This window comes from Gavia stellata, chromosome 2 (assembly GCF_030936135.1).
Source record: "Gavia stellata isolate bGavSte3 chromosome 2, bGavSte3.hap2, whole genome shotgun sequence".
NCBI classification, from domain to species: domain Eukaryota; kingdom Metazoa; phylum Chordata; class Aves; order Gaviiformes; family Gaviidae; genus Gavia; species Gavia stellata.
Genome location: NC_082595.1, coordinates 12,401,968 through 12,414,942, shown reverse-complemented (window position 1 = coordinate 12,414,942; position 12,975 = coordinate 12,401,968). Strand labels below are relative to the sequence as shown.

The window sequence follows — 12,975 nt, the reverse complement described above, 5'->3', positions numbered from 1 at the left end:
TGAAAGAGTTTAATTTACGGTTCCTACCTCTGAAGGTTCCTCCTTTCCACACCTTTCTTCGAAAACACCAAGCAGCACATTTTTAGCAATGCGCTCCTGAAATTCTATTCAATCAAACTGCATCCAAAAAAACCCCAAACCATAACAGTTGTAACACATTAACACATCTGAAGTGGACCTTTCTCCCAGAGAATCCCAGATGTACATGTATAGCAGTCGTCTCTGAACTGCTCCATCTCAATGCGTGACTTCACCAAGCTACATCAAACCAGAGATGTGTGAGAAAATCTCTAACAGCAACACTTTTCCTTCCATTCCACACAGTCAGGTTTCCAGTATCTACTGCTCCTGGAAAGGGATTAGGTCTACCATGCCCTACCTAAACGATTAAGCCTACAATTCCAAGACACTCCAAAATTTGTCTATTAGTTGTAAAAGCCAGAGGTACTGTAGGATGTATAGCAACAGCCTAAAAAACATGGTTAGTTTTCGGAGGTGACGTCCATCCTCAAAAACCGAACCTGAAGGAGAGGCTTTATTCTGCCATTTTTAAGCAGAACTTGCCAATAAAATCCAGTGGTCTAATTAACTGAAGATCCATATAACAGACACAACAGGAAACATCTTAAGAAAACGGCATGGTCCGTGAAAAAGGGGGAAGGAAACACACTGCAGCCCACCCTACTGCAGTTGTTTTGTACAGCGATGGGCACAAAGCTCATCAGAACCCTCACGTAAAAGCAACGCTTTTCTTTTGTTCTTGAAAGAGGAAAAAATGTACCATACAGTAAACCATAAGCAAACTAATAATTCTACCATTCATTTTATGTATATTCGGGATTGTTAATTCAGTTACACTTGTGAGCACTTGCTTACCTCAGCAGCTGACTGAAATTACGCATCTTAAAACAATTTCTGCTACCCTTATGTCATAATTTCATTAAAAACCATAAAAAGTGGTGAAATCATTACCTCTTCTGTTTGGACAGCAAATATAAATTTATCTTGTTAATAGCCATCTTCTTGCTTTTGTGTCCTCAACTCAGAATAAAGAAATCCAACTCCTTTGTCTTCAAAATTATTAATTTCTCATGAAAAAGCATTTTCATTTACTTTAACTAAACCACATTTCTAGGCCTAACTAATTTACAGCGTCCCTTTAGGGAGCAAAATCTGGGCCTTAGAAGCATTTGTGACTTTAATTTATCCACTGGGTTTCAAACTCCCAATTTTCCCAGAGGATTACGAAAGCCTGCCAACTTAGCTTGATGCACTAAAACTGTTTACACAAATCCAACATACATTCAAACATAAAACAGTTTGGTTTCAGGCTCTCCCCCCTTTTACTTTTTTTTTTTTAAGCCCAAAGTAACTGGCAGGAGAAGTGGGAACCAACTCCAGGCTGGAGCATTGCATTCACAGCTGTGAGCTGGGTTTCAGTGAAACAAGAGAATCAGGCAAGAGACAACAGTCACTATTTTTCTTTAATTTAATACAACATCTGAAATCCATGGCAGTTGTACCTGTCCAAAATCTCTCTTAACTGTTTATAGAGCATATCTATGTTGCTTCCTCTCTTGCCCCTTCCACTACACTTTTATTATGTGTAAGAGTAATACACACGTACAAGCAGCTCCAGAAAGCTAAAGAAAATGTATTTAAAACAAAGAGCAAGCCTACTTCTACAATAAGACATATTTTCACTCGAGTATCCTGCCTAAAAGCTGCAAGACCATGCAACCCATGTCATTAGACAGGGTAAAAAGGCAGTGTAGACCATCACCAAAGAAAGAAACCGAATTCTCCAACACTTGCTAAAAAAAAATTGTCCTTCCTGTCATGTAAAGTAGAACAGTACAGACACTAAAAAGTCAGGAGAGTAATTGGGAAACCAGCAGTTAAAGAACACCAAGACACAGCTATATTTAGTAAACAAGTTAGGCTGAAACTATTGAGGATGAGCAGAAGAGGCAACACACTGAGAGGCAAAACAATCAAAAAAAACCCCAACAAACAACCTAGCCCATCCAACCCGGTAAGAAGTCTTAGGGCAAAAAGCTTAGGAATAATACTGTAATATTCACTGATGGTATGTAGTATGAATATTTACAACATGGAGAAAAAGAAAAAAAAATTAAAGTAAGAAGGGTAGCAGGAAGGAGGAAGAAAAGAAAAACAAAAACCATTAAGAAAAAAAAAGCAAAACCAGGAGAATAAAAACATTTTGTCTGTTCCAAGATTTAGCAATAAACTCAGGCCTTTAATGTCTCTGGTGCCTTTCTTCACATCCCACCCCTCCAGCAGCACCACCCATTTACTGCCACTGACTGAATTATCAGCTCAGGCTGCAAGCTTGACCATGAACACAACCTTTTCAAATCTGAGTGCACATATGTGTGTTCCCTAAAGATGACTCAAAACTCTCAGAAGAACTTGCACATCACCGTGTGGTGTTTCCAGGTATCCATCCTTCAGCACCTGATGAAAGAAAACCCTAGAAAACCAAAATTCTGCATGCATTTCAGCAAGCAGATGAAAGGAAAAAAACCTAACAATTCCTCTTTAAACTGTTGGTGCCTGTGCTCACTTGTTTACAGAGAGGAAAAACGAGGCAAGCAGTGGCTCCACCTGAGCTCGTAAGTAACAGCAGAAAGATTTCTTGAAAAGGAAGTTACTGAAGCTTATAAAAAGTTGTTTATCAGGTGATTCTCATCTCCTAAACAGAAGAATGTCCCTACTAGAAACGCTCAACACCAGCAAGAGCAGAGAGACTTGCACTGTCATTGTACATGCCATGTGCTATAAAATTAATGACCCTCTAACACCCTTCCTATTACATTATGTGTGGGTAAAACAGGAACAACATTCTTGGCCTTAAAATCACATTCATTAAGGATTAGATTTAGCAAGGACCTAAAGAAAGAAGGGGAAAATAAACCTCATTAATTGATAGAAACCACACCAAGAAGGGAAGCAGCTACCCTGAAGAGCAAGGAGTGGCATACAGATCTAACTAACAGCACAATTAGCAATATAATGCTGCTTACAAAACACAACAATGCTTCAGAGGATTTGCAGGAGCACTATTCTTGACCAATTTTTTCCCTCTTACATACCTCATGACATAAAGCACAGGGAAAAAAAAAAAACCCTTTCAGAGTCGGTTCTTCAGACCAGAAAATGCTGTCAGATAACTGTACTTCCCATACCAAAAATATTCCATTAAAGAGTACGAAAACACACTGCGAGGCCAAAAATTCTTCTCAGCATCCCAGGCATTAAAAGCCTTTCTAAACGAGAGAGAAGAGAGTCTTTCTGATAGAGACCCCTGTGTTTGGGATTGTTTCTTTTTTTGTTTTTAAAAGTGAGAGTGTTACTCACAACCAGGCCAAAGATTGCCAATTGCTCTCTGCAAAAAAAGAATTGTTTTTTAAACACAAGATCCCTTCCCTTCTCAGTTGGCTACAGAGCACAGGTTCCTCCTTGCTGCCAGTTCGCTAAAGCCCCATGCAGCAAAAGGTGGGCCACCACTGAGTTTCTAAAGCGAACAGCCTGCCTTCCTCGCTGCTGTGGTTTAATCACCCCTGGCACCAACCAAGGCCATCCTTCTCAGGCAGGATAGACTGACGTCCTGCCAAAGTTTTTATTTTTAAGAAGACTAGCACACTGACAATAGCACACAGCAATCCCACGAACAGAGTCCCATGAATTAAGCTGAGCTCGCTGTCACTATGAGCAATTGCACTGCACCGCGGCCACTTTTGCAGTCTAGACGGACAACCGTAAAATTTCATATTCTAGCCCAAACAAATGACAAACACCCCAATTTGCCATAGCTAGTCATTCCACATGCTTATTTTTCTCGGTACGGAACCCAGCCAGAGATGAATCATGGTGCGCACACACACTCCCCAGGCTCAGAGCACCAGCGACCACAAGATCCTCTCTGCTCGAGCTCTCCTGACCCCTCTCGCATACCTGCCTGCGCATCACTGGGGGCTTTAGAGAAGACTTACTGGGTTTTAGCAAAGCCACAGGTTCAGCAGACTCTGTTGGCTCTTCAAATACGCAACAGCAACACATACTGTAATACCGCCTCAGTAGTTATCTGATGCAGACCTGTCATACCTATGAAACAGGAATGTTTTCCAGCAACTTTTATACAATATCCAGTATAACAAATGGGGAAAAAAATTTAGGAACTGACCTACATGCCACCCCTCCAGTAAGTAGTTGGTACATATACTGCAGTTAGTAGCAGTACATATACAGTGACAGAACAATATGTAGATTCTACATAAAACGAAAAAGTGAATCTTTCTTATTCTTTCTCCAGTTCTCCCTCTAATGACATCATCAGGCGAGCAAAACATTGGTCTCCACTTAGTCATTACAGCTCTCCTTTGCCTTCTATTTCTCTGGGAAAAAAATGAATAAGCTCAACTACTTTTTAATGAAAAAAATCCTAAATTATTCTGCTTGCCTGAGACTTCAAGAGAGGATTGATTTTAATTTCTCTGTGAAAATATTTTCAATCATAGAGAATTTTTCAGTAAAGACTACTTCTAAGCTTCAGGGCATCCTGCACAGCTGCACAAAAACCATGGTTAGAATTCAGAAGTTGAGACTTCTTCACTTATTTTTATGAGTTACTATTCTGCCACAGACCTCATCGCTGGAAAGAGTCCTATTGAAATGCTTTATACCGTGTTGTTACCATACGCTGGTGACAAACTTGGAGACGGCTGTAGTAATTTTTTTTTAACATAATCTGATGAATGCTTCCATATCTTTGTTTACAATGAGTTATTGTTACAGAGCTCAATTAGCAGAAGCTTGCGAAGGGAAAACAATGCAACAGCTAAAAGCAATGGAAAACTGTCCACCCAAAGAGCACCCCTCACCAGCCCCAGGCAGCTGGTCGTGGCTTGCTCTCCATAAGCCTAAATCTAGTAGGATCAAAAAGATCTCATACCTTAGCCAATTAACCCTACAGAAAGTAAGATAAATGAACAGCCTAAGAAGTGCCACAGAGAAGTGACAGAGGGACAAATGCTTCATATTAAGACAGCATTCCCAGACACCTTTCAGCTGAAGGCGGGCATCAGCTGCACCAGAAAGTTACATTTTAGGCCCAAGAAAGGCATCACCCTCCAGGCTGCAGCAGGTTCACAACACAGCAGAGCCAACCTAAGAGCTGCCGACTACACAGTGCCACCATGCCTCACCCACCCCCAGCTGAGGGCTCCTACCACTTGCCTCCCACCATCTGTCACGCTTCTCTTCCCCTCTAACAAGCCAATTGAGGCAGAAACCCGCCAAAACAGCTGGGGCAAGCAGGAAGACCATAGATTAATACAAACCATGACGATACGTAAAACTTAAAATTATTGTTGGCAAAACTGTCAGCCTTCTACGGTCCTGCAGCCTTCCGATGGGCAGCTCTGAACCGGTCCTCCACGGGCTCAGAGGCACCAGTGTGAGGGTGGGTGAGATGCAAGGCAGTAGCTTGCAGCACAAAGACCTTTTGTTTGTTTTTGTTAGAACTCTCTTGCTCGATTCTTCTGGTGGAATTAACAGTGCTTTCTTCTCCCTGAAGATGCTGTCTTCGGGTCGTTTTGATCAGGACCCTAAGAAGCGAGAGAACTTGGCAGAGCCAGAGCCAGACACCCATGCTGTGCTCCTGTCTCGGCAAGGGCACGAGGCAGAAGCTCAGGCGCTCGGTCCAAGTTCCCAGACTTCTTGTTCCCATTCAGAAGCACATTCTTTCACTTCAAGTGATGCATCTGAAAAAAGCAGATGGCCAAAATCCATTGAGCCCTCTGACAACTGCCATGTTGGAAATGCTCAAATGTAAGGTACGACTGTCCTACTTGAGACAACAAATGGGATTCAATAACCGCTTTGCTACTGGTGATACTCAAAAGGTACTGAAGTCCCAGTAAATGTGAAATAACTCAGTGTTTTATCAAAAGAGTAAATCAATACCTATTTCAACTGTGCGAGTTAACTCATGATACATAGATATTTTTTACTTCATGCAGTAATTGTATACTCTTAAGTAGAGTGCTACGTAAGCATTTACTAAACCAAGAACCAAAACAATTTTCTAAATTACATGTGAAATGGTTTCTTTCATCTGTTTATTCTCATAAAAATTTCAATGTGGAAGCCAAAAGAAAACAGCTGCGTAAAGTATTTTCAACTGCAAGAGACATGTAAGAAGGTATTTCTGCCTGTGCTGGAGGGCACAATCTGTAATAACATTTTGCCTTCCAGATAATGACAGGAGGCATTAAAAGGACAACTTGCTCTCTAATAAGCTCGCTTGACTGGTTGAGCACGCACATACATAGATAGCACAGTTTTGCCAACAACAATTTTAATTAATTTTTACATTTAATTCTAAATTACATTAATTTATGGCCTTCCTGAAAGACATTCAGCAGACAGCTAATTAAATTCAAGCCATTAGATTTTAATTAGAGATGTTTAAAAAAAAAAATCTCAGAACAATTCACACATCTTTGTGAACGCTACACGCTTGTTAGCAGCTAGACCAACCAACAAGTGATTATAAATACAGAAGAGGACTAAGCAGCATGATTCAGACCTGAAAACAAGGAAGTCACATAAAGTTTCATGCTTCAAAGCTAAAGATTTTGGGAATGCCCACTCCTCAGCCCAAGTCCAGAAAACCACCGTGCATCTGTGCTTGCCAGAAAAGCAAAATCAAAGGCCAACTAACAATGAATATCATGATACACAGTTTAAAAGGGTGAGCTAAGCTTAATCCTCATTAAATTCTAATAAAACCACAGTGCCTTCCTGACCAAACAGCGAAACAAATTAAAGGTCCAGATGGAGCCTCCCTTACTAAGGCAAGCGGGATGCTCTGAGCAGCCCACCTCTGCTCCAGCGCAAGGTGCTGGGCCACCCAACCAGCCTGCGCCGTCGCTCCACAAGCAACCTCCACGCAGGAGAATGACGCTTTATTATTTCAAAATAATTGGGTTTTTTCAACTCACAACACAAAACAGTTATTTCTAAATATCGGCCTCAGCGGGGCCAGTGCTCCGTGAGTTAAAAGCAATATCGGTGCCCTTTGATATGGTGATCAGTTCCACTACTGGGTAGAGAGGTTCATAAATATTAACCGCGGCACATTTGCATGTGTCACCCACAGGCACCGTCTTCCCTCTGAGAACGGGGAACAGAACCGGTACAATTCCTCCATGTGTCGCTTTCTGACCGTCAGATACAAAATGACCATGGAAGTTACTTGAGCAAGGAGAGCGTATCAGGCAAAGAGCCAAACTACCAAAGTGCACTGTTAATTATGGTGCACCAGTTTGGTTTGGACAGGTGCCCAAAATGCTGGAGTTGACATTTCAAAAACCTGAAAGGTTAGCATCACACTCAGAAGTATTTAAATGAGTCAATTTTTCCAGAAAATTGAGAACTATTCACTATTATTACAGATTTCACAGGAGTGCTGTAAAAATAAACTAATCTAATTTTTAGAGGCACGGATTCATTCTCCTACAAAAGATGGAGCGAGTTCGGTCACAAAATGCCTGCAGTAGATGCAGGAGCGCCGAAAGCGAACAGAAGGCGTAGGAAGAGAGCGGCAGGTAGGCACCACGCGTAACGTCACCGCAGAGTGAACGGTCAGACCCGTGTCACCCCTAAAATGTTCAGAAAATATAATTCTTACATTTGGATACATTTTCGGTTCACGCTTTTAATCACACGACATGCAATCTGTCCTCTGAATCATTCTGAAAGTGCCCTGCTGAGGTATTTCTCCTTAAAGAAACTGATGGCAATTTGCCGCAGCCTTGACAAAACTGAAGAGAACGCAGCCTGTCAGTTTTCTGGGAATATGTGGATAAACAAGCAGTAAATATTTTCGATGGCAGCACAGCTCCAGGCAGAGGAACCTGACGCTCGGGGAGCCAGGAGGACTCCTCGGGCGCACGGGCGGATGCGCGGACGCCGGGAAGGCGCTGACTCCGCCGCCTCTGACATTTCCGCGGACGCGGCCACCGCTCGCAACTTTTAAGGCGAGCGAGCGAGCACCGCGGGGCCGACCTGGGCCAGGCCGCGGGGAGAGCGGGCCCACGGCTCCCCGGGGCGCCCCGCGGCAGGGGCGCTCCCGCGGCTCTCGCTGCCACAGCCGGGCCCGCTGCGCCCGGCCGGCCGGGGTCCCTCCCGTCCCCGGAGCGAAAGGGAGGGACAGAAAATAAAACAGTAACAGTATTTTAAAAAAGAAAAAACAACAGCCCAAACGCAAGCAACTAACTCTGGGGAAGCGCAAGCCCACGGCGAGGGAAGAACAAAGGAGGCAAGTGCAGCCGGAGCTCTCGCAACAGATGGTTTGAAGCTGACCAGATTTCGCGCTGGCATCCCCTCCCCTCCCGCCGCGGCACGGGCGGTGTTCGCACGCACCAGCCCGGCCGGCACCGCGTCGCCCCGGCCGCCGCCGCGCAGGGCAGCCCCCGCCCGCCCGGCTCCGCGCAGCCCCCGCGGCGCAGCCCAGCCCCAGCCCCAGCCCCAGCCGCCGGGGCCGGCACCCCCGCCGGCCGCAGGTGCGCGCCCCCGGCCCCGCGCCCCCGCGGCAGGGCGGGCGGCTGCCGGCACGCTTGCCCCGTCCCGTCCCGCCCTCTCCCTCACGTTTCCCGCCGCCGCCGCCGCTCACCCAAACTCCCGGCGAAACCGTCCATTTTGTGTGGGGGAGGCTGGTGCCGCAGCCCGAGGCGAAGCCGCTGTCGCCGGCCGGGACAGGTTCATTCACCCGCGGAGCGGCGGCGGCAGGCAGCGGCGGCGCCGCAGCCCGGCGCTCATGAGCCGCCCGGGGAAGCGGCTCCCGCGGCTCCCCGTGCTCGGCGGCGGCGGGAGGCGGCTCCGGCGGCTCCTCCTCCTCCTCCTGCTGCTGCTGCTGCTGCGGGGCCGCCGGCGGCGCTGCCCGGCTCCGTCCCTGCGCCGCGACCCCAGCACGGCAGCTAGTGCCGAGCTCCTCCCGCCGCCGCCAGCACCGCCCCAGCGCCCCGTGCTGTCGTGCTTCCGACTCCGCCCGCCCTGGCAGCCGCCGTTTCCCCTGCGGGCGGGCTGGCCCCGGCCCCGGCCCGCGCCGCCGGGAAGCCCCGCGCCCCGGCGGGCGTCTGTGCGCGCCCCGCCGCCGCGAGAGCTGCGGCGGCTGCTGCTGGCCCGCTGGGCCGGGAGCGCGGGCTGTAAAGGGCCTCCCAGGAGCGGGGGGAGAGGGTGGGCTGCCGACCGCAGCTTTCAGCCGGGGGCAGCGGCGGGTGCCGGTGCCGGGCCCCGGTTTCTGCCAGCACACCTTCTCCGGGATAAGCCACTTGGGAGTAACATCTCGAAGTTTATACAGTCGGGCAGTTTGTGGGAGGGTTAACTGGGCGAGTTCGTATGACGATCCCAGCAATCAAAACAGAAATTCTCTTAGATTAATCTGAAAACGCTGGTTCAAAGCAGTTTGGGGAAGCTTTTCCTCACTGGGTATTAAACCAGAGGAACCGTCACTTCTGTAACCTTACGTTTCTCATAGCTGGGTACAGGCGATCTCTCCCCCCACTTCCAGCCAGCCACACTCCCGGCTGTCTCCTGTAACTTCCAGCCATGTGCTCGACAACAAGGGAAAATAGAAAGCAGAACCAGAAATTCTAGTCAGCCGCGCTGCCTACCATCTCATCTCTTGGCCAAGAGCATTTCCTACGTTAAGCAACATCATCAAGTTGTGTGATGCATTGCTTTCTCCGCGGTCAGGAAAAGCTACGTACCCATTGCGACATCCTGTTCTGCCGCAAGAATTTTCCTTCAACGCACTCAAGTGCTAGTGCTGCGGTCGTACAGAGACATGGATAATTCCCTCGTGAGCATGTCCCTGGCATTTGCGGCCATGGCCTCTAATGACAGTCTGTGGATGCAGTTGAACAGGACTGGGGGGAAACGCGGTGCTGGAGAGCAGCACAGACCTGATGGTAGCAGCGCACGTTTCTCCGGCACCTTCCATCTGCTTAGGCAAAAGCGTCGTTATCTTGCTGATGCGCAATATAAAATAAACCCGAGAGGTTTATGCTAGCTCACATTAGAGGAAAACGCCTTGAAATTTTTCATCAAAACCTAATCTCCACCAGATTCTCCAGCAAATTTTACTGAACAGCTGCCACAGCAATGGATTTGAGTGTAGCTGCCTGCAGACTACATCCTGGAGTCTTGTCAAAAGAGATGCCTTTCAATCCATCTGCTATAAATACATCATTAGCCACTACGTTCTGGTGGTAATTACCAGCAGGTATTAGACTTCCTACCTGCTCATGGGGTCTCTTGCTGTAGAATGGCTCTATATAGACTCTTTCCATGGTCTTTTAGCTATGGCAAGATCGCTGCAGTCAGTCCAGTCCAGTAAAAATTCCCTTTAAAATGCTACATTTTACAAACAAAAGCACGAAGAACAAGGCACTACAGCTCCAGTCCCATCTCCCCACCCCCCATTTATTACTTGCCTCAGGCAAGGTTTTCAAGATGCTTAAAGCATTGGGAGTACGGAGTGGCAAATCTCTAGCTAGGAAAAGTGCCCAGGGAATTCAGAGCCTGTGGACAGTTTCCTTCAGAAAAGGGCCCCATCGCCCTGAGGCAGAGCCTTATGGAAATTCTTCAGGTGGGACCTGTGTGCTTCGATGTGCTGTTTTGTTAAACAAAAACCACCAAACTAACAAAAAGCATGCTCAGATGCCTTCTTGAGTTCTCAGCAGCACCATCCTTCAGACACACCAGGGAGTGAGTTATTGCAAGCATCCTTAGGTTTGCAAGTAAAGAAGTATTGCCTGTAGTTTATAGGCTGGAAACTGAGGCGCAGAGGTGAAGATGACAGCATGGATCCTTATCTAGATGTTTAATAATTCCTACTGAAATTGGTTAGGAGCATGAATGAATATCTTTGATTATCTGGGTCGTGCAGAGCTTGCACAGAAGTACATAAAAAGTTAAAGAGCTGCAAAGAAAGCGAGTTCTCCATAACCTTACCTTAAACCCAAGATGAGTATGGTACTCAAGTATTGTTGAAAGCCCCAAACTTTGGTTCCAACATTTTAAAAATAAAGCTGTATCACTGCAGACTTAAGGAACTGAACAAAACTGAAGAATTTTAAAAGCAAGGAAGTTTACCTCTGTGTGACTTGTTAATTGGGGATTTCTGAAGAGCAAACAAAACACTATGCAGAACTTAAAATATGGCAAACTTCAGCTTTTAAATTCTTATGTTAAATTCTTCAGTGTAAGCCAACTTCTGAATGCTACCTAGATTTAGGCGGTGTTTTGACTGGAGTGTTAACTTACTTATTGGCTGTGTTTATGGTGTACACAACAGACTTAATTGTGGTGTAGACAATATACAAGCAGAGTTTTAGCAAAAAAACCTGCACTAAATACATATATGGGCATGTTTATATCATCTTTAACAGTTTTACTTGGCTGCTGAGCAGAATAACTTACAATTAAAGCAAAAAATACTTTTGTTTATGTATGTTTCAGACAGGTACTGGCAAATTACTCAATATAGCCTGTCGATTGATAAACAATATGACTGTTGCAGCTGCAAAACCTAAGAACAAGGTGATTTCTTACCTCTGGTATAGTACCTAGTGCCTAACTTGGAGGAGGGAGGAGCTGGATACTGCTTTAAGGGATTTAGCTTCTGTTTCTTAGTTGACAGTGATTCAAAAACATGAACTAGAGAGTTGTAACAAAGTTTTTACAAGCTGAGTGATTGTCTCCTTTTAGTTTACGTTTTGATGCTAAAGAAAGATTATATTATTCAGGGTTGGAGTAAACTTAAAATATCTCCCCTCAACTTTCAAATCAGCTAAACAACCAGTGCTTTATTGCACGTATAGATGGTAAATAGAGAAAGACAACTGTGATACCACAGGGCAAGAATTTTACATCAGTTTGACAGATTCACAGTTTAGGAAATCCAAATTCTTGTCTGCAGCCTTCCCTCCTCCTGCAGTGCAGCCCGACCCTTTGCAAGTCCCACTGGTGCAGGAGGCAGCTGGACTGGTGCTGGGGTAGGCAAAGCCTGGGCTACGCTTCTCAGAGCAGCTGGTGAGCAACGAGCTGGTGCCTCAGCTGCGGTAAATCAGTTTGGTGTTGCTGACTTCACTGGACAACGCTGACGTACACCAGCTGAGGACCTGGACATACACGTGGAGTCTCCCTCTTACTAAAAGGAAGTTATGGAAAATATGAACCACAGAAAGAGGTCACCCTGAAATACACAGTGGAGGCTACACACATTCCAGAGATTTTTACCCAGCCCTTGAAGGAAATAGGCTATTTTTCCCCCATTGTTTCATTTCTCTGGCACACTTTCCTTGGACTACAGGTTTTTGAACAGTACTTCTTGTAAGAATACCTTTGTTTGTTTCGTTGGGTTTTTTTTTTTTTATATTGACATAGCTTGGCAACATTCAGCCTGGGAATTGTTTATAACTTTTTGGTGGCTTGAATGTAAATTATATTTAAGTATTTTTCCACTGAGGAAACATAAAAATGATTAACAACTGAAAATGAAATTGCTGAGATTCTTGTACATGAAGTTGGAAATCTAAACCTTTGAGCCACTTCATCTTACCCAGTAGAAAGAGGATTCTGCTTCCCACAGTACTCATCTCCTGTTGCTTACAATGATATCTGGTTTCCTGGACCAAAGTGGAAACATCTGAAGGAAGTCTTCTCCCTCCTGCAGTTTTTCTGGTGAACCTCTTTAGGGTGAGTGGCAAGAGCCTGGATGCATGGCAGGGAGCCCCAGCCCCAGTGATCTGGTCCTGCCTCTCCCCTGCTCCCACCTGCAGACCTGAGAAGAGGGAAGAGGTGATGCTATTTGTAACCAGCTGTGCCCCGCAGCTGGTGGTGTAATCAGTGTAGGATCACTCCCCGAGCTCATTTGAGATGTTG

The 12,975-nt window shown here is 45.8% G+C and overlaps 1 protein-coding gene across 1 annotated transcript in view; it reads right to left on the bottom strand.

Annotated features, from left to right (window-relative positions):
• The window catches only part of EML4 (EMAP like 4), a 167,409-nt gene extending 158,645 nt beyond the window's left edge, over positions 1-8,764 (bottom strand). The window contains exon 1 of the mRNA XM_059827574.1: positions 8,702-8,764. Coding sequence (XP_059683557.1) covers positions 8,702-8,726 — 25 coding nt within the window. The 5' untranslated portion in view covers positions 8,727-8,764. The remainder of the gene's footprint in view (positions 1-8,701) is intronic.
• Positions 8,765-12,975: the final 4,211 nt, after the last annotated feature.